The 25541-nt window shown below is 38.4% G+C and overlaps 1 protein-coding gene across 1 annotated transcript in view; it reads left to right on the top strand.

Moving 5' to 3' along the window:
• Positions 1 to 25541, top strand: part of SORCS1 (sortilin related VPS10 domain containing receptor 1) — a gene marked incomplete at its 3' end in the record, with an annotated part of 285174 nt that overhangs the window by 180130 nt on the left and 79503 nt on the right. Inside the window, exons 5-6 of the mRNA XM_080347835.1 lie at positions 6429 to 6502; positions 21128 to 21192. Of these exons, the coding sequence (XP_080203961.1) occupies positions 6429 to 6502; positions 21128 to 21192 (139 nt within the window). The remainder of the gene's footprint in view (positions 1 to 6428; positions 6503 to 21127; positions 21193 to 25541) is intronic.

The following is a 25541-nucleotide window of genomic DNA, read 5'->3' as shown; positions in this document are numbered from 1 at the left end:
TTAAATCACCTTTTCTTCAGCCAGACTCTTTATTTCCATGTGCATAATGTTTTTGTGTAAGATGAAATCAGTACATAAAATCAAATATTCTTATCAGCATAGCAAGTACAAGGAGCTACTACATGAATCAAGATCGATATGTGAAGAAGCATCACAACCAATCAGAATATCCAATTAAATACTGAGTCACATATTAAATGAGGAAATGTTTATCTGTCTTCTTGGGGTGATGTATAGATTACTGAGAAAGTTGAGTTTCTGGTATGGTGAGTTTGATGAGAGTGCAGGTAGCAGAGTTGCCCACTGGCTCTGGAGAGCCCAGAATTTGTTGAAACTGGGGAAGAATGGAGATGGCTCTCTTTAAGACAAATTTGCATTTGCTAGCAACATCTGATTGATTACATGCTTTCTTACCCATCAGGTTCAATAGCCAAAGAAACAACTCAACTGCCTCATAAGGGCCAGATCTTTGGCTGGAAAAAATCTCAGGAAAAATCCAGCGTTTGTAAGGGAAACAAGTGGTGCACAGTACAGTTTTATTAAAGTGCATGTCCAGGTGCAATACTTTATGAAACTGTTACCAGCTCATTTTGTTTGTCCTAAAGATGTGAGTTTATTTCAGAAGATCTCAACTTCATAATTCAGTCAAACCCAGATAGACAAGCAGGGTCCTGTAGGTCGTAATCTCATATCATCTCATATCATCAGTGATTGTATCAGAATGAATCAAATTTGTATGGCACCTAGAGAACACTAGGCCCTCAAATCTCATATTTTAGCTACTTGCTTTAGAGTTTTTAAAATGCATATAGATGAATAATAATAATAAAAAAAAAAGACTGCTGGTAAATTAAAGAGAGAGATTAATCCCAAGTTAGTGTCATTTGTCTTAGCTTCATAAAAGTGAGAGGAGGTCTGATGTTTTATAGCACTTGCGACTCCCACACAGTCCCTTTAGGAGAGGTGTTTTAAGGATGAGTCTGTATATTACACATCAGAGTTCTCTACAGTTTTTCACTGAAGGTATGCAACCTTTATCTGTAAAATGGCAAGAAGGTTATGTTCTTTACAGTAAATATTTGTTTATTAGACATATTGCTCACTAAGAGAACTACTGAAGGAGTTCATTACCTTCTGAATCCTTTTTTGATAGTCTAAATAAGCTACACATAAGACATATGTATGTTTTATATATAACGTACAAGTTAATACTAACTTCATGGATATTAATACTGGTGTTCAAATGTGATAGTATTTCAGTTGAGAGACTTAAAAAGTGTAAGATATTGAAGAAAAATTAGAAGAATTGAATCAATGGTATTTAAATATTTTCTGAGCCCTGTGAATTATTGATAGCTGGTTTTGAGGCCTTACACTTATCTGCACGTGTGATTTCCCCCTATTTATAATAGCTATTGAGAGCCCTAGAAATCTTTATGTTGTCTAAACACACGCTACAACGAATGATTGCTACTCTAAAGAGCTTAGAAATCTGAGTGAAGGGAAGATGTGGAGGAGGTACAATACATGGGCAAACCAGGGAAGAATAAAATAGATCTAGTCAAATGACAGAAGGGGCCAGAACTCTTTTACAGCTGTGAACTAGAACATGGGTAAATTATGGAAAAATACAAGTGTTTGTTCCATGCAATACAGGGTTGAATGGCAAAGAAAGATGTGTGGCAGAATGTATCCAGAACCAAAAAATAGAGGGTTTTATGGAGCTAAGATCTTGAGAGCTTTCTGCTTTGGAGAGATTTCCCAGAGTTGAAGTAAAGAAAAGTCTAGAGTTCTTTTTCCTCTTCCGCAGTACACACTTCCCTTTCTAGAAGTGACATTGTAGTGTAGATTGGTTGTGTAAAATAAAATTCCAGTTATTCTTCATGGAACATTTTGGAAAAACATATTTTTTTCTCCCTACATTTTCTGAAATGTAGTTATTTTTTTATGGTGCTGAACCTGTCAAACCACAGTAAATAAATCAATCAGGTTTGTCTAATTTCAGATAAATATTTTACTTTCACTAAAAATTTATACATACAGCTTCTTCCTTTTCATCAAATGCTTTGATTTTTTTAAACTACAAATATTTCTGAAATATTTTATTTCTTCTGCTCCTTCATTGGATTATAGGAAAGTTTATCCACAGTTTGCAAAAAAATATGTATTTTTGTTTTTAAAAATCTGTATTGAAGAATGTTTTGAGTGTCTCAAATCGAAAATGTTATCAACTAATATATCCCAAAATGAAAAAAAAAAAAAAAAAAAAAATCAAGTCTAAAATTAGTGCTGGAGAGACCAGGAAAATTAGAAGGGAAAGGGATGATTAAATGGCAACTGTATCCTACTCTTACCCAGATATCCCAGAACATTTTAAGGTGAAGCTCACACTGTCACTGTGAAATACATGAACAGCACTTATGCTTCTCACACAGGATGGGAAACAAATGACAGAGAGAGTGAGTAGTATACAGGTATTGTTTGGTGTAGATAAGGAAATAAGTTTTCAGATGTCAGCTTTCCCTATTCCAGAAGATAGCAGTGCCATGTTGCGAGAAAGCTCTTTCTATAGCTGGGGGATTGTCTTGTCATTCAGAGGGTTTATTTGAATCCTAACTCAGCCTCAGAACGTATTTGTAACCTTGGGACAGCCTCTCCTTTTGCCTTGTATTTCTGTTCTCCCATCTAAAAAGAAGTATATGATAGATTTCTATTTTACAGAATATTGGGATTTTAAAAAGCAAAACAAAGCAAAACCGGACTGTTAATTATTAAGTATTCAAGTATTGTACAGAAAAAATAAATATACAAGAGAAGAGGAAGCAAGAAGAGAATTATTCCCTGATGATCCAGGGTCAAATCTGAGAGATCAATACAAGATTTGTACTTCATAACAGTTTTGTGTCAGTGAAAGCAGAAATGTCAGATCACTACTTGGTCCTCAGATGAAAACATATATTGAAATTGTAATAGGTTCTTTTTCTATTTGTGGTTGAAAAGAAGTGTAGCAAAGAACATGATCTAATTTCAGTCTAATAATGAAAATTGTCATCAGGCAACAGTGCTCACCAAAGAAAATAAAATGTCATCTCTGAAGGGACTGTATGCATGAGTCTGTCACAAGAAGTCCCAGGAGGGAGAGGGCTTTTATAACAACAAAAAAATATGATGCTGGGTTTAAAAAATATCCGTACAAGCACTATAATTGCTAAACAGGGAAAAATAATCCCAGCTGTATTATAACTGATACTTGACAAAAAAACCTAGTCTCCAAATATTTTTTTTTTTATTTCTGGTCCAACAAAATAAACTCAGTCTAAAAAAAGTAATACTTAGAATAAAATATCTGAAAACATCCTCACTGCAAGGGATTTTTTTTTGCTTTTTGTGGGAGGTGACACTCAAAGTGGGGATTTCACCCTTTGCTAAAGGTACATCAGTGCTGCTTATGAGTCAGTGAAGACTGAGATTGGTGCTGAGATAATGGAAGGGGAGGAAAAACCTTCTAAAGTTTAGTTACTAGTGTCTCATCAAAGACAATAAGAGCTTTGGGCATGGGTTCCCAGTGAGCTGGTGTTTCCCTTTGAGAACTGTTGCCTTTCCTCACGTGCTGTGTCCAGTTCACTGGGCACTGGCTTCTAATTTGAGAGGCCGGTCCTGACAGCAGAATTGCTATGTCCATTTCCTCTCTTTGAAACAAACGTATGAAGTCTTGCATTTCTCCACTTTTTTGGCTGAATCACGTATTTCATTCAGGGCTCCCTGGGTGCTCTGCAGCATCGCAGCTTCTGCTGTGCTAGGACAGTTGTGAATGCAGCAGGTGACCATCCCCTCTGCAGAGCTGGGCTGAAAGAGCCCAGAGGAAGCGGTGGTTCTGTGGTACTTGGACTGCAGGCACAGAGGAGGATGCTACACAAGCACAGAGAAAGATTTCGCAGGCTGTGTTCAATTCATTCAGGCTACTGTTACCATCATCAGCAAATTTGGAGAGCAGATAATCTGCCAAAAGTTGTGCTCGATAAAACTAGAGCAGGAGTAGTGCAAGAGAGAAAAAAGGGAGAAAACAAGATTTACTGTGATGATTTCAGCCATCTGAACATCAGTGTCCCTGGAAAGCTTACATCCTATATATATCTCTGGCCTGGAAACAGGGATATTGTTGTTTGGATTGCTTCTTGTTCTCAAAGGATGATAGAATCATAAAATGGTTTGGGTTGGAAGGAACCTTCAAAGGTCATCTAGTCTTACCCCCCTGCCATGAGCAGGGAAGATCTTCAACTAGATGAGGTTGCTCAGTGCCCTGTCCAGTCTGGCCTTGGATGTATCCAGGGATGGGACATCTACCACCTCTCTGGGCAAACTGGACCAGTGTTTTCTGGCCCTCATTGTAATTTTTTTTTTTTCTTATATCTAGTCTAAAACTACCCTCTTTTGGTTTAAAATAATAAATCTTTGTCCTATCACAACAGGTCCTACTAAAAAGTTTACCCCCTGAGCATTATTAAAACTTAAATTAATGGTATGTCAAAGACATATTACTTGGAATGGAAAAATCTACTTTGCCGTGAAAGGGAAAACACAGACATCAGAGAGATATATTGACAGTAATTTATTGTTATTATGTATTTGTTTTTGCTGCAACTACAAAAGTAGGTCTAGAAATGGATTTTGAATATGAAGGGGGACAAATACCTCCTGTGATGGTAAAGTTCTTGATTAGGTGACCACAAACCACTTTAAAAAAGTCATTGTTAAATGTGCCAAAATATTTTCTTTAATTTTCAAAAATGAAAGTTTTCCTTAGTTACAGTTAGGGTCTCAAAGTTTCAAATAAAAATGTATCTAGAATCTTTTGCTTAAGAAAAATAACAGACTCACTGCTGAAGTTTTACAAGTGGATGCATTTCTATCCCCAAGCTAAACTGTTTTTCGTTTTCTTACCCTCGCTATGTTCTTTCCTCTCTGCCTTCTTCCCTTTCTCTTCTTTGACACTGTTCAAGAGAAAGGGAGAAGAAGAGGTGGATTTTCAGGTTTCCTATTTTAAAGTAGATTTCAATATAAACACAGTCTACCATTCACTGTAAAACTGTTGTAATTATTTTCTTCGTGTCCTTGCAAGGTTTTACAGTAGGGAAACTGAAGGACATAGTGGCTTGCATTGGGAATGTAATGCAGACTAGTAAGTAGATCTCAAGGTTTCTCACATCCCAGTCTCATAATTCTTAAAATACATTCAAAACATCTTTCTGATCAACCCAAAGCTTTAAAGCAGCTTCTCTCCTTCTCAGTCATTCTCTCGCACATCCATCTTTCTCTTCCCTGCCAATCCACTGCCACTATTTGTTCAAATACAATCGGTCAGGTTTTGCATATAAAGATTCAGACTGTTTGCATTTTCTGCAAGATTCGTAAAGGGGTGTCATGAAAAGGCAGATCACAGTTCAAAAAAGGGGTCTAACATCTTTCCTGCCAGAAAAGGGGACTGACCAAGTCTATCAAGCACGGCAAGGAAGCAAAATGGGATGGGTCTGCAAAAAAAATGTATAGGGCTGACTGCTTCTCAGTGTTTCCACATGAGAAATTTGAAGTCAAATAAAGCAAAAGAAAGAACCCAAGTGATCCTCACCTCTACTGTCTTTCTGAGAATTACCTGTTGGCAGCATTTACAGAGAGCATCTGTTTGTAGGTGCTCTATAAAAGCGACATTTGTATATCATTCCAAAAGACACATCAAAGTATTTGTAATACCTGTAACATGCCTTTTTTGCTGACCTTTCTTAGTCTGGTTTGGTATTTATCATGGAAAGATTTTCTGAAGTGATTGATGTATTTGGATATTGTTTGTGTAACCACAGTAGGAGAAGGTGTCACATTGTTTGCAGGAGAAGGATGGGAGCAAAGGTTGAATCACAGATTTTCATGGTACAAGTAACGTGTGCTATTTAAACTCATTCAGTCCTGCAAGAGAAATCTGGACATGTTAAGTCACTTTTTTTGGTGCCAGATTGAACAATCTCTCTAGGGGTGGCTGCAGGTAACTGGAAAGAGAATGGCCTTCCAACGTAATACTAAGGCAAATCTGTATATCTGTTGTTAGAGCTAGGCTAGGATATCAGGCTGCTGTGTTTTACCTTTGGTGTGCACAACAAGTTTATAAAATTAAAAGGCAGCTTTTCCATACTGCATGATTTTATTAGCTGAGAGTGCTACAAAGAACTACATGTGTCCCATGTCACACAGCTCAGTATTGCCTCTGCCAAGAAAAGGCACCACAGACACTTCTCAGCTGCCCCAGATGTGTCCCTTTGAGACTGGAGGAAGTAAAATTTCAAGTCAGTATGTCAGAAGTAAAATAAGCTTCTTCAGATTAATTTCTCTAATATCTTTGTGTTTTACTGTGGTTTATGACTGTTTGTTTCTGTCCCCAGTTATTCAGTTCAGTGGAGTTTGGCAGAAGATGGCTACTTCTTCATGAGGGAGTTGCACCAAACAGGTTCTACTGGTAAGAGCAAAAACTTCTTCCTCATTTCCCAGGCACAGCTTCCCCATGCACACAGAGATGTTGAAATGGGGGCTTGAAGGCAACATGACTGAATGCAGTCTGCACTGCTGATTTGCTGAGATTAATTTTGAACTGGTATAAAAGAGGCATTATATCTCCTGTTATCTGTTTATATAGCACTTGAAAGTGGAGTCTTTGGTCTAAGGATGATGCATAACTGAAATATACTGAATAATAGTCCGAGAAAAGCATTGATATGGAAAGAGAGAGTTCTTCAATTTCCTGTGAACATTTTGAGTTTGAGGGAAGCTCTGTTCAGCACAAACTTGTTTACTTTTGCACTAAGTATGATTCTGCTGCTAGCGAGGGCCAAAGACTGAAGTCCTGGACTGTATGAGGATACTAGCATGTCTGCCATGGGTAACAGTACACATCCTCTAGAGGCTGGTGTTGTGTTTTTAACTGATGTTAGACCCGCTTCAATCCCTGAAAGTAAGTGGTTAATGACTATTGAACTAGGAACACACAGCTCTTCATTATGAGCTTAAATCACGGTGCAGTGTTACTTCTAAGCAGCCATGCAAGATTTCCAGTCAGATTTCAAGCTATATGGATCAGCCATGCGTAAGTTCCTGTTTCTGGAGCTTTGAATGTCACTTGGTTACAGCAATGGTAAAATGTTTACAAGTTTGATGACAAAGTTACCTTAAAGAAGCATCATAACTCTTAGTCACTGATGCAAGCTTAATTCTTTGCTGCATTAACTTATGCTGTACAATTTGTATCTAAACTCACTTGGGGCATACATGCTTGTAATAGATACTGAGTATCTCCTAGATTTTAATATATGAGGTATCCATAATGGGTTATTTAACCTCAAATTCAAATGCTTGTAGTAGCCACAACCACTGAAAACAACAACACACCAAACCAAAACAAAAAACCCAAACAAACAAAAACCAAAAAAAACCAACCACCTGGATGAAAGTCCAAAGTTTATTTTCCAGTTCTTCACTACTAGCATATTTCTTTGTAATTTGTATCATCTTTATTTTTATTCATCACAGATTTGCCCAGTGATTCTGGTATACTGATTCTCTTCTCATGAGTCTGATTGCAGATCTCTCTGCATTTGCTTTCTATAGCAGTGATTTGCATGCCCAGTGTAAAGCTCTGTAACCACGCTCACAGTAAAATACTTAACTGAAATGCCTCCTCGCTGTCACGCAAATGCAATTAGTGTAACATCTAGTTATGTGGAAAAGAAAGGTGAAGAACGAAGGACACACTGGACTATTCTCCTGAAAATATGGTTGTTATAGTCTAAGTTGAATATAAGTTTATTTCTTTATATTTGTCTTACTTCTCTTTTTGCTTACATTGGTGTAAATCTGTTGAGACTTCTCATCTCTTCTTTATGAAGGCAGTACCCACCTGTGAGCAGAATCTGGCTCATGTCCTGTGAATCTGGCCTTTAAAAGAGCAGCTTTCTATAAAATAGTCATCTTGAAATCAGAAGGAGTTGAAATAGATAATTAAAATGAGACCCTTTTAGTAGCTTCTTAAACTACAATTTTGTGCCAAAACCATAGGTTTTGAATGTATCAAGATTCAGGAGGGGCTTGGTCAAATATTTTCTTTTAATTTATGAAAGAAATAAGAGTTCTAGGTCAAATTTACTTCCAAAGTTGAATTTATATTTTGTCTGCAAACAATATACCAGAGATTTTGTTTGCTGCTCCTGGTTTTTAATCCTTTCTCAGAACCAGTGTTAGCTGAAGCTTTTGCAAACTAAATTCTGTTTTTAACTTACACTTGGTTTTGTGTGAGTGTCTGCATAGACAGGCATATACATATTTCTATCACTCCTGTTTCCTGCAGGACTCCTAACAGGATTTCAAAGTGTCAGATGCAAACACATGGCCCCACACATCTCTTTATTAGCCCAGGGAGTGGGGGGTGGGGAAAAGGCAAGCAAAGAGTCCTAGAAATCTGTGGACCCAGTCTCACACACTCAAGAGAGTCAGAGAGCTGGAAAGAATGTCCCTTTTCCTGAATCACTGTGTCCTGTGCTGCACTCCAAACCTTTTGATGTTTCCCATCATTACTTGCAGTAGTGGTTTATTGTGAACTGAGATGATGGATGCCTACAAACTTTGAAGGCCTCTTAGAACCTAACAGATATGAGAACTCAGGCTTCAAGCTTCAAAGACAAACCATAAGTTGAAAAGATGAAAAAAACCTTCCAACCACCCATCTAATTGCCTACAGCCATAAACAAACCACAAAACTGCAAACCTGTATTTTCACACTGAACAACATGTAACACACCTCAGTGTAAGATACACTGTACTTCTGCTATCAAAAGTAAAAATGATACAACTTGTGGAGACAGTGTTGCATCTCATTCTGGCTTGTTTATTATGAATATCACAAAAAAAAGAAAATTACTGTTAGCTGCAATGCCTGTCTTCAAAACCATCCACAGGAGAAAACAGAGTTGTGCATGTGTAATTGGCTACATCCACACCACAGAGTGCAACAGTGGGCTTTTCTGTGTATTTCCATTTCTGTGCAGCCAAGTACTCAAGGACAAAAAAGACACTGAAGTGCTGAATGAGAAGGGCAACGCTTTGCTCTCAGAGCATGGTCGCTGCTGATTTCCTGCACAAGAAAACAAAAGGGAGAGGGTTCAGAATTACAGTTGAAACCCAAACATCTACAGCGACATCTCTGTAGCCAGTGCTGATGTACAAGTTGGGTAGAGCCTTGCTCAGTGCCCTGTGGCTTCTTTGATTTGTTTTTTTTTAGTCCATTATTATACATTTTGGCTTGGAAATATGTGATCTAATGAACCTCAAAAGTCAGAAGATTGATTTCCCATTCTCCTTAAGAGCAGAAATGAATAGTTAAGGTAAACGTCCTGAAGGCACAAGTTTTCAATGAAAGCAGACTGTGGGGATACTCTCTCCTGTTCCTGGTGCTTTCCCTAAATCAAATGGTTTTCAAGGGATCAACCAGGACACAGCTGTATTGTGCAGAGAATGGGGGCTATAACATCTCTGGAGAATGTGGGCTATATTCCAATATCTAAGGGAAGCTGAGCTTTACTACAGGCTGCTTCCAGAACTCTCTAAACTGGGACTTTGCTTTGTGTCTTCCTGATCTTAGAAAAGTCTTTGCATCAGGCTCTCTTGAGGCTGCATTTACTTAACGCTGCTTATTTTAACAGGGAAGAAACATCTGGAAGACTTTAAAGACTTTTAAATTGATTTAAATGGTTGATGAAAGCAAAGATGCATCATCCTGATTGCTCACTGATATTTTAATTGCCATTTTACTCTGTCATGGTGGTTTTGTAAATAGTTTATGGGTCACTAAGTCTTGTGGATAAACACCAGTGAGCTTGCTAGTTCTAGTCTTGAGAAGGTTCTGTCTGCAAATGCTGTAGTGTCTTTTACAGCTGCATTTGTTATATGTCTCCAAGAGATTTTTCTTTTTTATTTTTTCTCATTTTTGGCTGCTGTGTGAAACACCCCTCCTACTACCACCCCACAGAAATTTAAACCCCTGAAGAGCAACAATAAAGCAATCTGCTGATGCCTACTGCATAACTCTGAGAAAACACTCTGTGTAGAGACAACTCAGCTCCTTGCAGCTCATATGTATTTTGTATTCTTGCATTCTCTATTTCATTAAGAGGAGTAATTAACATCAGAATAGAATCTTTGTTTATTCAGAGCTCCTCTGTTCCCTCATTTTATTCTTCTACGTGCAGCTCTAAGTTATGCCCTGACATCTACACTTGTGATGAAAGAGATTGTAACGTCATTCCATGGAGGAAGATATCAGGTGAGGGATGAGCAAATAACTGAAACCTATAAACTGAGAGATGCCTGGAGTTTTCTCATATTTTTTTTTTTTTTTTTATAAAAGAGGGGATCTGTAATTCTCTACCTTATTAAAAGTTTATAAGGATGCATTTGTGATGGGCTACTATAAAAGTGAGATCTCTAATAATTGCTGTAATTCAGGTATCTTATCACATATCTCTATCGATAAGCTAAGTATGTGAAAGTGGTATACTGAGGAAAGAGTAATCTACTCTGAGAGTCAACCGTATGTGTCTGATGAGAACATGAAAGAATCCACACTGCATACAACCCCAAGGCACTGCAGTGCTGCACTGTATTGATGTTTTTCATGGTTTTTATTATTTCTTTGGAAGGTTCTTGAGATTCTGCTGTTAAATGTACTGTGACAGAAAGATGCATGGAAGTTACCAAGATGTTTAATAATTCTGGAACTGTACTGTATGAAAATACCCTAATTACTAGGAAAGGAGTATTCTAAGCAATATTAGTTCATCAGGGTAATACAGAAACAGCAAACTAATATTCATGGCTTATTGTTGATAGCACAGGGTTTACTGATGTGGTTGGCATTAGGGAAAGATAATGCAATAGATGATAGAAAAGCTGGACAAATGCTTTATGTAAATACTTCTCGGTTTATTTTTGTCATATTTGCTGATTTTCAGCATACATTCCTATGGTGGAATTCTGCTGGCAAAGACACTGGTTTGTAGTGAATATAAATGTGAAGACAATTGGTGTCATACTGGGAATTACTTTATTTATTTTTTTAATTGTTTTTTTTTAAAAAAAAAAAAAGTGTTCCTGTCAAAGTTCAAAGGTGATACCTTGTGACTCACAAATCCAAACATTCATGACCAGTGGTTGCAGAAACCTGGTCAAAGTGCATATAGTTCAATTTGACCATGCAGATATATATGCAGAATTGCTCATTAAAATCTAGATTTTTATTCTGGTCCTCAGATCAAGTCATGCCTTCAACCAGAACTTATTTTCTGAAAGTCAGTATGTCAGGGTATCTCAATTAGAACTGGCCCTAAAGATATAAAAAATAAAAGCCTAAAAAGCTTATTAAAATGCCTACAAAATGTAGGGGTTTTTAATCAAAATTAGACAATTTCTGAAAAGATTCTCAGCTAATACTAGTCATTGCCTAGCCTTGAAAAATTTATGGGGCTGCGTGGGGGAAGAAGTAAAGCCAAAGAATAAAAGTATATTAAAAACTAAGATAAAATAAACAATAGAAAAGCCCATCTAGTAAATTATAGTATCATGTTATAATTATTAATTGTATCAATGCTATTGACTTTTCATTTTTACTTATTTGTGTATTACACCCAGACCAGCAAGTAGGAGTAATACAGAAGAAATACCACTCCATACTTCAAGATCAGAGTGCTTTAATGATGATAGATAGGGCTGGAACACCTCTTCTGTGAAGACAGACTAAGAGAGTTCAGATTGTTCAGCATGGAGTAGAGAAGCCTCTGGGGAGACCTTATAGCAGCTTTCCAGTACCTAAAGACGATCTATAAGAAAAAAAAGACTCTACTGGTGCAGGAACTGTAGTCATAGGACAAGGGGTAACAGTTTTAGACTAACAGAATAGATTGATTTTAGATTTGAGGAATAAATTCTTCATTATGAGGGTTGTCGGACACTTGCCCAGAGAAGCTGTGAATGCTTCGTTCCTGGAAATATTCAAGGTCAGGATGGATGGATGGAGCTTTGAGCAACCTGACGTAGTGAAAGATGTCCCTTCTCATGACAGGGGTCAGACTGGATTATCCTTAAAGGTCCTCTCCAAGCCAAACCATTCTATGATTCTAAGATGACTGTCTTAATTAGACAAAAAATACAGCTCAGGGCTTTCATGCACTACATAGGTGTAGCGGGCTAATTAGAAGTAAAAACATCATCGTGTATCTCATTTCCAATGGGGTCATGTGTCTATGATGTCAATGATTCCCTGAAGAAATTACAGGAGATGAGTCAATTTGGGAAGAGATTTGCTATGTCTTCAGTCTGTCTTGTTTTTTTTTTCTTTTCTAAGTATTAGAAGAAAGAAATGGATGAAAACATTGTAAAAAAGCAGTCAACCAACCTTTCTCCTCAAACAATATGGAGATTTTCACACACACTGAAAGAGAGAAAAAGATAAACTCATAAGCAGCTGGGAGGACAGATGAGTAGATAGGGCTATATTTGTGTTTCCTTTATGAGCAATGGCTAAGAAAGTTAATCTTCAGAGCAGAATTATAGAGTATATATCTTTTCTTTTCCAGAGGAGGCTAGAGACTGTATTTTAAAAGCTCTGTGTTCATTGGAGCAGCTGAAAGAGCTGAAAATCAAGGCGGGGGGCGGGGAGGGGAGTGTCAAAGGCGAGCTGCCTGGGTGTTCTTGTCAGACCGCAGCTTGGTGAGATTTGCACACCCACTCAGGTGGGCTGAAGCAATTTAAATGGCATGGTATCCGGGCTGTTTACAAATGATGCTATGTATTGCTGAGCAAGACCTTTTAATCACTGCAGGGCAACTGCTAGACGCTGATGGGGAAGATGCCAATCAAAGGGCATTGTGACAGCCTGTCCGGAAAATCATCCGCTTGATCTAACACACAAACCAGACCTGATGAGCTGAAGTGTACCAGAAATTTAATTTAAACTATATGTATTTCATAGCTTAACTGTGGTGGAGATGGGCACATGCCAGAGGGGCACAATACAGAGGAACCCTTGAAAGCTTTCAGGAGACCTGAATTAAGCAACTGGCTGATGGTGAATGAATTAAGCAACTGGCTGATGGTGAATAACGGGAGTAGTGAATTCTGCTTTTTTCTTTCTTTTTTTACCTGAATTGAACACCACACATTTGCTTCCAGCTGAAGCTGGGCTTTAGGAGAAAGTCTGGCTGCTATACCTTGCTAATATTTTTATGCAGTTTTTATGCATTTTCACAGCTGGCAGCCTAAAGATACAGATGAGCTGCAGATGAGCAATACTGCCAGGGACCAGACTGAAGAGCAAATCTGCAAATATTCATTTCCTTGGTCTTCACCACGCTGCTGCTGCTAACGTTACTGATGGTAACACACATTAGAGCACTTTATCACTGTTCAGTGCCCCTGATATTTACCATTTCCTCACCAGAAAGGTCAGTGTTACATCCTGCCCAGCCAGGGTGCAAGGAAAGGTTACTCTCGGTTGGCAGCGTTCACTAAAGATCCCACTGGCATTTCAAAGAATATAGTGAAATTCTTTACTTACAGTACTCAGACAGCTGCACCTTGATGTAGTGCTATCTCTTTGCTACAAATGATGGTTAAAATCTCTCAGATTTATCTTGGGAATTAGGATTTTATTCCTGTCTGGCTTCCAGAGATACAAACTTGCCAGCCCCATGTGGCTCAGCAAGGACAGAAAAAAGGCAGCATCCTCTGCTGCTCTTAAAACTCATTAGACTCTTTGGATTTATTATATGTTTTATTTCTGAAGAAACTAAGATCTGAAATACATATGTTTCTTCTCTAGACAAGGCTGAGAAATAGGAGTTGGGCTTTACTCACTGCACTGCACTTTTCCATCAGTAAAGCATATCATAGGATGGATTTGACCCAGTGGCTTCCAGCTCAATTGCACAAAATTATGTAGTTTCCTCTAATTGGACAATGTGGGAAAGAACAGCGTAGAGATGTAGCAGGAAAAAAAAAAAACTAATTAGATGATTGTCAGGTGAAATTTGTTGGCAGGTATAAAGAAATGAAGTATTGATTTATGCCTGTCTGGAATCTGGCCTTTTGTTTCTAAAACATGTCAGGAGAATAAGACTGTTAAGAGAAGTTAAAGCTAGCATACAGTCTTTAAAGTATGCTTTGAATAGTAAAATCTGTAAAACTTCACATAATAGAAACTGAACTAAAGAAATCACAAGAATTCCCTCCCACATTAAGCTCTCTGGGGCAGATTCTCTGACCTCTGCAAGCCAAAAAAAAAGGGAACATAGCATATCTGTGAAGTCCTCATGGAGTCAATATAGTAGTAAAAGAAAAAGGAGCCTAGAGGACTCTCAGGCTCTATTTCTGTCTCTGCCACATAACAGCTGTGTGATAGCGGTCAAATCAATGAGGTCCCTGTGCACTTGACTAATCAGTGGAGTTTATCTATAAAGCTGAGAACAAAAATTTTCCTCAGTCCCTGCTTCTAACGTGGTTTGCTGGTCCTGTACTTTTCCATAGGTCTTGAACAAATCAGTAGCATGCAGGGAAGGTTACTTAAAGGTTGATTGTCAAGTACTTTGTATCTTTGGACAAAAAGCTCCCTGTTCACTGCTACATGTTACTATTTTTATGAATGACAATTAGGATTTAGAGTGTTACAAAAACATCAGTGAAACCAAGAAACTTGATGCTACTGATGTCTCCATGAACGTCATCCACAGTTGTTGTTTTCATTCGGTCCTTTAAAAAAAAACAAAGCGTGCCATTCACTAAGTTGGAATAAGCTGTCATTTTTTTAATGTGAAGTGGCAGGATGTGTCCCAGAGGCAACGGGGGAGCTGATCTTGCGTTGGCAAGATTTACGATAAAGGATTCGCATGAGTGCTGAGGCTAAAGGAAGATAAATCCCCAAAGGCAAATTCTACCAATAATTGAATTACAAAGCCATTATCATGTGCTGAACACAGAAACTTTATAGCTCTATTGTGGCAGGATAAAGCTTGTTAGAATATTTATGTTCATAGGACAACTTTGGCACAAGGATCCCTGAGAGTATGTTCTCTCTTCCATCTTTCTGTTGCAGCTAATTAGTCTTTCTGTGTAAGGCAGTCATTCTGTGTAATGCAGTGTATGTGGAGATGAAGTTGTGCTCAGATGGAGGGTGGGAAGAAGGAATTCTGAAGGTCAGAAAACATCTCAAAATAAAAAACATGTTAAGCAAAAAGTCATTTGCAGAATGCAACTAGAATTTAATGTCCAGAAAGAGAATCAGGACAGGTTGCAGGAAGGGAAAGAGAAGGTACATAGGCAAATGAGCATTTTTAGTGTTGAGGGGTGAAACTGCATTTTCCAAGTATTGTGTCACTTTCCTGTTTGGTATTGCATTGCAGCCACTTCTGACATACTCTGAGTCAGTGTCAATAAGCTCAAAGTATGCAGAGCTCGGGGGATCTCTTTCTATTCACCTTAGAAAAGTTATGCTGATATCTGTCAGTTATCTGCCATCCTTTGCTGCATGAGCAAATCATACTTCTTTCCCCCCAAAAGAAGGTGAGGGATGGTCGTAGGAGTACTGGTTCTGCACTTGTTTGCTTCCTCTGAGACATGAGAAAGCTGCATAGAATCTCTGTCCCCATAAAAGAAATGAACCACATTTGCACTGATTCTTCTTGTGAAAAGGGCATAGTAGCATTTGTGTTCTTCCAGCCTTCCATTCTGGGCCATTTGTATGAGATACTCTAAAAGAAGGTTGTTTTTTATTGCTTAGCTTAAAATACCTTTGATCTTGGCTGCTATGGGCATGCATGATACAAGTAATACACATGAAAGGTTTGCCATTGAGTTTCTTGTGCAGGTTTTCTCAGATATGGTGTGACTGTGTCTGAAGGCAAGCATCCAAAATCAAAGGCAAACAAAGCTACTTTCCAGAATGCACAAGCCCCTGAGATGGATTGTCTGGTGCTGTATTTGTTTATGAAAAATGGTAGTTTCAAAATAAATTCACCAAGCAGAAGCTTTTGCTCTCTTTACAGTTAATGCCTTTGCAGTTTTGTGTGGTCTGACTGCCTTGCAAGCCTCATCTGTTACCAGCATCCATAAACAATTACTTTTATTCCTAGAAGTGAAAAAAGAAGAGGTGAAAACCCTGGGATAACAGGGTCTCTGTTGAGTTTCCTTGGCTCAGAAGAGCTGACAGGCCAAGGAAGCCAAGGTTTTAGAAATGTTTCAGACAGACAGATGGCGAGGGGTTGGTCACTATAGAAATATGCCAGCTAGCATTTGCTGTGGAATGGAGAGCGCCAGGCTACTTTTGTTTATTTTAACCTAGTTCTAAACCAGAGGATGATTTGGGTTCTTTTCCCTGTGCTGCTTCTCACAATGGATGTAGGAACTGCATTCAGAACAATTAGTGCACTGCAGCCACTGATATCAATTTGTGAACCTTTCAACGGTAGATGACTACTTAGCAGGCTTGACAGTGATTAAACTTTTAGGAAACAACTTTGTCATAGGACTATGGGGGTCCTATATGGGTCCTGTATTTTTCATAATGCAAGCATCTTCTGTGTAAAGGCAGTGGGGTCACTGCCTTCCAATCCCCATGGATTTTTTAAGTCCTCAGTTTCCCAGAAGACTAATTTTTGTGTGTGTGGTTTTTTTTTCACTCTCTCCTTTCCTTTTTTAGTTTTCCAAAACATCCAGACAATTATACCAACAAAACACAAAAAACTAATTGCCAAAATACAACAGGCGCTGTTCAGCAGAAAGTGTTACAAGCATATCTCTGGTATACTGAAGTTTCAGGGAGTATTTCAGAAAGTCTGAGATTAAAAGGATGGACAAAGGGCATGTTAGCATTTTACCATAAAGTGAAAACATAGACTGTTACGAGAAGTAAAGTTTGTGGATGTAGGAGTGATTGGTCTTTGAGAATGAATACTGAAAGGGAAAAACAGAATTGAAAAATATGAGAAGGTGTCATTGCCAGTGTAGCTAACAAAAGTTGCTTGAAATAGGTATGGCAAAGTTTTGGATTGCTGTTTATTTTTAGATAAATTTCTGAGAGCAATCAGTAACTGAATGGGTCCCAGAGTGTACCTGTACTCTTTGCAAGGTGCTTGATTTAAAAGCTATCAAATGTGCAGCACTTTTCCTAGTTTGGCCTGTGAAGTGTACATTGACCAGGTCACATTGACCATGTCTACAAAAGTTAATGAAGCAGAGAAGGCAATTGTGTCAAGTTAGAAACACTGAGTTTGAGGTTTTGGTGTTATCTAGGGAAAATCCAGCAGGTAGTTGCCTTCTTCCATGTGTGAAGCTTGTATTTATTTTTCACTCTACTTTTGTTATAATAACCTTCAAATCTGGTCAAGAGTCAGAACTGCATTTCATTGTAATCAGTTAGGTTTATTCATTTTGTTTCATTCTGATCCTGTGGGCTTAAGACTGTTGCTTGATAATACTCAGGCTTGTAGAAGTACGTTGTCCTGCTTAGCTGTGAAGAATGATTCTTTTTTCACCCAACCAAATGAAAAAGCCAAGAAAACTCTGTAATAGTATAGCTTGCATGCTTGGTATTGTTGTGATAGATCTCACTGACATATTAAAAATTTAAGATTTCTTATGTATATTCCACAGTTCCTAGCACCTTGTTTCCAGTAGATTCTTTAAGAACTGTTTGTCCTACATGTGTAGAAGGATATGTGTGTCTTCCTGCAGAGTGTAAGTTTTCAGGTACAGCACAAACAAGAGCATGGTATTTATCTCCTGCATATGCACATTGTGGTCAATATTGCATTTCCGAATGTCTCCTGGGCTTTTGCGTGCTATATAGTAAATAATAAAGCTGAGGTAAGCTATGTAAAGCATTACTCTCTCAGAGAGAAGGTGGCTCAGGACATTCTCTTTCTCCTTTAATTACAATCCATAGTTTTATCTGTAATTTATGTTTTGAAATGTGGGTGATAAACACATCAGGTCTGTTTCATTACCTGCTTCGGGACCTTTATGTGATCACACGTAGTTGTTTGTAGAATATGTGTTCAAACATCCTATATCTAATGAAGTGAAGCAATCTTTTCTAGGATAAAGTTTGTCTTCTGATGAAGTCATATCTAACACCCATCAGATTAACCTCTATGCAAAACTGCCCATTTTTTCTCACTGCCTACAGGGATTATTGAGTGTGATTAGCTCAGAGTTAAATATCTATAGTGTATAACTGGGCAACATGAATATTACTTAATGTGGCTCTTCAGGTGGTATAGAGAGATGTTTAGAGAAATATCACAGGGCTACCATGGAACAAGACAGCATGATACAAGAAAATCTGTCATTAAAAAAACTCTGGCTAGTAAGATCTCAGCAGAAGCCAAATGGGAGTGATGTTTCTGGATGTCTGCTACATACAACTAGTATTGATTTCTGTGGATATGTATTTGTATTTTGCCTGTCCTTTGCAACTGATTGTTCATGTTATTTAATATTATAGACCTGACCATGACCTTGTGCTGTCACAAGTAAATTAAGCCTATTATATATCAAAGCAATGGAATGTATATTTTCTAAGGTAGGAGGAACAATCTAGCAGATAGGAAGACTTGGGGTATGGTTCTTGTCTCTACTTCAGATGTCCTGTTTGACTTCAGGAACTCCTTTAGATTCTCTGGGTCTTAGTTTTCATCTTTGTTTCTCATCTTATTTCTAATTTACAGGAGTTAGGAGAGGAAGCTGTATGAGTAGCAGCTAAAGTCACTTGGCTTGTTCAGCCTGGAGGAGAGTGAGGGGAGACCTCATCATCACCTACAGCTTCCTCACTAAGAGGGGAGGAGAGGCAGATGCTGATTTCTGCTCTCTGGTGACCAATGACAGGACCTGAGTGAATGGCAGGACGACGTGCCAGGGGAGGTTTAGGTTGGGCATTAGGAAAATGTTCTACGCCCAGTGGGTCATGGAGCACTGGAAGAGGCTTCCCAGGGAGGTGCTACGGCCCCAAGCCTAACAGGAAGTGACTGTACAATACCCTCAGACACATGATGTGAATTTTGTGGTTGTCCTGTGCAGGGACAGGAGTTGGACTTGATGATCCTTGTGTGGGTCCCTTCCTACTGAGGACATTCTCTGATTTCAATGAGACATCCCAAATTAGCTGTCTTGGCCTGAGAAGATGCAGCTTAGGTGTTTTAGGGGGTCAGAATAACAATGTTAGGAGGAACTTCACAAAGCACTTGACTGTAGACTCACAGGCTTTAACTAGGACAAGTTCTTCGCTGCATGAATACCATTGTTGTGTGTCTCTGAAGAGACAAAGTGTTCAAATCTATGGAATATAATTCTTGTTTCTTTGGAGAGTTCACATCCCCATGGGGCTGTGTCAGGTCAAGAAGAGGAATGCTCTGACAAAGCTCTACTCCATCTTCTGCAATAGCCCAGTTCCAGGTGTGCTTAAAGCTCAACTGAATAAACAAGAATAAAAAAAGAGATATGCCAAATTACAAGCTTAGTCCTCCTGCAATTTTTTAGAGCTGTTTGTCATGGCCATGCATTTATCTTGAACTGAATTGTAACTAAGAGGCCCAGCATTTTGGCCCTAAATATCCTGATGATAGCAAGTAAAAGAAAAAATGTCATAGAGAAGTTACTCCCCACCCACTTGGTGTCAATTATCAGGAAGCAGAGATTTTCAATGGAAGTTGAATGTTTAGGAGAGAAAGACTTTGCCATTTATGTTCTTAAAAATGGAGAAGATGTGAAAGCAATGCTGTCTTAGAGTCTTTTCTGAAACTTTCCAGTCTCCAGCAGAGGAGAAAAAAAAAAAAATCCAACCCTTTTCTAGCTAAAGTATTGTTACAGATTTTGTCAAGCAAAGCTAAGGATTAATCAGGGCACAAGTAGTCTTGTTATCGTTAACATTTTTATAATAGTTATTAGTTAATGCACATGATGATTAAGAGCTGGAGCTGCCTCTGATTGCAGTCAGTGGGAACTAAATTAAGGTCTAAATCACTGTTTGAACCTCACTTTTGATTTCCTGAAAAATAATGAAGCTTTGAACAGAACAGCATCTAATTTGTCTGTCACTGGAAATGAATGTTTCTCTTCTCTCACACATCTATTAACTTGGAGGTCAGGCATCTAAACAGAAACTGGTTGTTTAACCTTTAGCCTAAACCTGGGATTGTGACTTGGGTGATGGGACCCAGACCAGAAACCAGGTTGATGGTCAGAGATGCTGCTGAGGCTTCTGTGCAATGTGTTTGGTACATACTTGCAGTCAGTACTGCCATAATTCAGACTGTCCAAACTACTGGCCATTTGGTCTGTCCCAGGGAGTTCTCGAGGCCAGCAGTACCAGTGCAGGGAAACCTCAGCAATGGAAGCAAAGCCTGAGTCCCTAATCCCCTTATTTGAAGTGCACAATGTCTTTATGTTGTTGCTTTTTAATTCAGAGTGAACAGTCATTTTTCTGAGTCAATCAGACATTTATTAATGGAACACTGTTTTTATTAGATCAGAAGTGATAAAATGTCTCAGGATTAAATGGGTTATTAAAATTTCTTAATGAGGGAATATTGATCATTAAGAGTGTCAATTAAGCAAATGTGCATAAAATGTCCAATATAAAGGAACAGCTATAATTAGTATGCTGGCAAATACTATTATCTCATCAATTAAAGTCTTCTGTATCCCACCCAGAACTGAAATGCATTCTTCTGACCAAACCAGGAAATGGATAAACTGTCAGGATCCAATGACAACAGAAGCAAGTCTCCAGAAGGAATGAAGTTAAATAAAAAGGGGTCAGGGAAATAAAGAATTCATAAGGGCAGTGGTATTGATTTGATAATATGGTAGAAGTTCTTTCAAAGTTTGAAGATTATTTTAGGAAAAGCTCAGAAATGCTTTCAAAATTATGAGCTCTCACCTATGAGTATGAGTTTAGGTCCAGCTAAACAAGATCTCCGGTGGAATTAATATCTCAGACATTCATGGTATCTGGTTTTTTTATGCTTTTGTATAAATCTGTCTTCTACAGGTCTATGATGGGGTCCGGTAGAGAACCTGATCTCGTGCACCTGGAGGCAAAGACAGTGGATGGTCGTAAGTACCTCAGCTTCCAAATATTGAGGCATTTTGGACTGCTCTCGTCTTCTTGTAGCCACACAATATCATGATAGAAATCTGACTTCTGTTTAGTGAATCACTCATTTAATATGAGGGGTTTGACTGTTCCAAGGCACATTGGTCAGAAGAGAGTCTTGTTAGCAAGGCAAAAGTTTGGGATTAACAGGCTGTGAAAGGAACTGAGAACATGATAAGGAAGAACAGGTGGTAAGTAGTAATTTGAGTTAGTGTATACAGCACTTTTCTTTCTTCCTACGTGATTTTTGTTTATGGGAACATGACATTGAAGAGAAGTTTCTGGGTTACAAAGTCTAGCTGTTGCACACAGTACATAATATCTCCTTGTTCATAGCTTCGCAGTTTTAACAGACCAGTGATACTCTGCCTTAGGTATTTCCTTTGAAAATACCTCATTTTTCTCACATTAAAAACCTTTTAATGACCAGCCTAAGTGTATTCTTCACTGTTATTGCTGGTCCTGTCATTGTCCTTCACTTTCAACAGCTCCTCTCCCTCCCTGCTTTGACTCTTGAGGTGTTTTTCTCCTTTTCAGGAGCCTCCTTTACCTGTAACTCCATAATATTCTCCTAATTGGCTGTAAATTCTCTCAGGCACCCTGAGCACCCGCTGGCCTTTTCTCCTCCCACCCATGCTTTCTCAAGGTTCATCTTTGAGGTCCACCGCCTTTGCAGATCTTCCTCCATGGATTTCTTTTCCACAACACTGCATTGCCTCAGGCAGGCATCACACTGAAAGCTTAGCTGCCATAGATCTCATCATTGTAATTCCATACTGTTTCCTCTGTAAATAGCAACTTTGCTGTAACATAAGAAGCAGTTTTTTACCATTTGCAATATATATGTATTAAAGATGCAATCAATTAATTCCTTTAAATATGGATAAAATTATCTCCTGAATTGTACCCCCAAATGCAGTGGTGTTACTTGAAATGTGTATTTTGTCATCAGAAGCTTAAAAACTTTCTGAAAAGGTAACTGTAAGGTAATCATTTTTTTTTAACTCACTGAAATTTAGCATGAAAGAGAATTTTTTGGGAGATGAATTTTGAAAAGAAACAGTTGCGATAGAAACCATAAAGTTTTAAAGGTCTTTCCATTTCAAGATATGCAAGATTAGTAAAAGTAAAGTATTATCTCTATTGCTTATCATTTGTGATCTCTGATTATTATTTTTCCTCTCAGTTTCAATTACCTGGACATGGGAGCAAGGCTGGAAACATGAGGTTTTCTATTTCTTGGGACATGCTAAATGAGAATGAAATATTCTAACAGGAATATTTCAGCACAAAATGTTACTGTTACAAGGCATTAAGAATTTGTGGTCATTGAGATGAAGCACTACAACTGATGTTTCAGGAGCTATATTCTGGTGATGCTTTTTGAGGCATGTTCAGCTTACAGTGGGTAGAGAAAGTGCCCTGCTACAAATGTCTTGAACAGTCCAGTTTGAGTTCTTAGGATGCAATAAGAACATTTTGTACAGCTACACCACATTTCTGCAAAAGACTTCTTCAGTGCTTGACAAATTAGAAAGTTTTATTACACCTCTTAAGATGGAAACCAAAACCACCAAGTGAATGAAACTGGCTCGAGGGTTCCAGGTATATTAGTAAAGAACTGTGGAATAACAAATTATTGCTCATCAGCCCACGCTCTAGTAACTGATTCTGTGCACTTATTTTGGCTTAGTTGTGTGGCAACACAACTTAAGTTTCTCTGTTTAGGCAATGACAGAACTATTAGTGTAAATATAGTGATGGTGTCAAATCTTCAGTCCCTCTTGCAAACCAGTCATTCAGATGAAACTTCTGCAGATGAAGCAGGAGGTCCCCACTCAACTCATTGGCAATATAAGAAAACGTGTTGGATTTTCAGTACGTGCATGCTCTGTTTTGCCCATCATTCCAGGGAGCGCTGGTCTTTGGCAGATGACTATAGTGCTGAGTTTGGAGCAGTAACCTTGGAACATATCACAGCACTTGTTGTCAGAAGACATTTGGTAGCAGGTCACAGGAGTTTGAGACTGAGACAGACTATGAGCGTGCACATGGTCCATTACTCTAGTTACCATGACCAGCTTCGTATATTTAGTTCTCTTGGCTGTTAGAGTCTTCTTCTATGTACTAAATCATTCCACTTTTCCTGGATGAAGTGACTATGACCCTCCAATGGATGAACAAACCTTTCTCTTTTGGAATGAAGCAGGTGTGTCACTGCTAGCGAGGTGATGAGCAGAAGTGTACTAAAGTGAAAAAGTTACCTTTTTTCAAGCTGAGGGTAATTTGCAAATAATTCGTTGTGGCGTTTTGTGGTTTTGTTTGTTTATTTTGTGGGTGGTTGTTGTTGCTGTATTTTTTTAAAGTTCTTGCATTTACTTATTTATACTTTGCAATTTCTCTTTTGAGGGTTAACCAAGTGTAAAAATTCAATAAAGGGATTAAATTTGAGAAGGTAGACTTGCCAAAACAAGGCAGATAGAAAGAAGGAATGAAAGGAGGGTGGTGCGGAAACAACCACACAATCTGTACAATAAAATAATAGATCCTGAAGTGAAAATATAAGGGCTAAGCAAAAACCTGCTGAACTCGGTACAAATAAGAAAAACTACCTCATTCTTGTGCTGGTATCTTTTCTAGCAGAAGCTGAATAGTATAACTGCAGCTTTAGGTGAGAAGTAGAAATGTCAGCAGAGTTTGGTGTTAGCCCATCTCCCTGGAAGGGTCGTTTGAGAACATCTGTCAGCAGTGATCTTAGTATTGGGCTTTCCCTGCTAGAACACCCATAACTCTCTATCTCTGCTCCCTGATTATAGTCTGTCTGTGCCTTTTATTTATTGTGTTTATATACATAATGTAAAAGGTTTACGAGCACCAAAACAGGAGTCCCTTAGCAAACATAAATCAGTATAACTTCAGTTGCATGTTGATTTACACCAGCTGTGGATCTGGCTAGCAATGTTGTACCTGCGCTCACATTCTCCCTACTATTTTTTTTTCCTATCAGGATCCAGGCAAACCTGGACTCCTTCTGAACACACTGTGTCTCATCAAACAAAGTTGCAGCTAGTGATGAACAAACTGAGTACAGACTGTGCAATTTAGTTGTATAGATGGAGACAGATTTGCAGGGCTAATCATTGCCATTTATGTTTTTAATTCTGTTGTGTAAATTTTAGAGAGCACCAGGCTATTTTTCATCTCATCAAATGTGATGGGTTTGTTTTTTTTTAAAGGCTTCAGGCCCATTCAGAGTCAGACTGGGACTGAGAGCACAGTAGTAATACCGATTTTTCAGGTTGGAAGAAGTTCATATGAACCTTATCTCACATTTCCATTTGTACGTTTGGGTGTCCTTGGTGTTCCACTTTGATTTTGGAGCAGGATCAAAGACAAGCTGGCAAAGTCAGCAGGAATTGTGATTTTTTTTTTTTTTTTTTTTTTTTTTTTTTGCTTGGTTTCAGGTCAACACCCCGGTAAGACATTAATCCCCTACAGTTCTTAACCACACAATAAACTTCTCTTGGTACATTCACCATAGTCAGCAGGCAGAATCACTGTTGGAAATTAAATCCAGGTTTGCTCAAACACAGCTTGATGTGCTTTCAGAAGGCATATAAACCTAGGGACATGTGGGTTTTAGGTTCATAAAGAATACACAGGTCCTGAAGGATCCTTAATGAATGGGTTTATCTGATTTGAGCTAGGGATATTTACCCCAGTAAGGCCTAATTCAAGTTAATTGACATGAGAGGTAATTTCTATTCAGGTGATCCCTATTAAGGAATCCAGACTGTTGGTGAAAATTAGAAAGATGGATTTCTACAAGGCATTTGGAGACTAACTGGCTACACACTGGCTCTCCACAGAATGGCAAAGCTGACTCAAAGGATGTCTAAGTCACCACTTCTACAGATACAAATCAAGAAAACCAACTGTTACATTTGAGATATGCATTTGCTTCTGTAGACATGATTTTTTTTAGGTGTCGATGAATGAAGCTAAGGGGTTTTCTACAAGTGCTTTTGTTTCCTTTACTTTTCTTCTGCTGGTCCCAATTTACACAGCAACTTTTCTTATTGAAAGGTAATTTAGGTGCTGCTGTGGTTGCAGGTAAGACCAAAGTCTCACATGGGGTCAGCAGGCACGTTCTGCTTGCTGATGAACAGAAGGACTGAGCATCTGGCCAGTAGCATGTGAATCACTAATACTAGGACTTAAATTTCTGTTTTCACAAAACATTGCTAAGAAGAATAAAATAATCACTGCTGTGGAGAAAACGAATAGGCAACCTACCCTGACAATCTTT

The sequence above is a fragment of the Nesoenas mayeri genome, assembly GCF_963082525.1.
Source record: "Nesoenas mayeri genome assembly, chromosome: 7".
Lineage (NCBI taxonomy): Eukaryota > Metazoa > Chordata > Aves > Columbiformes > Columbidae > Nesoenas > Nesoenas mayeri.
Note: the sequence above shows the minus strand (reverse complement) of the source record. Positions and strands in the feature narration are given on the sequence as shown.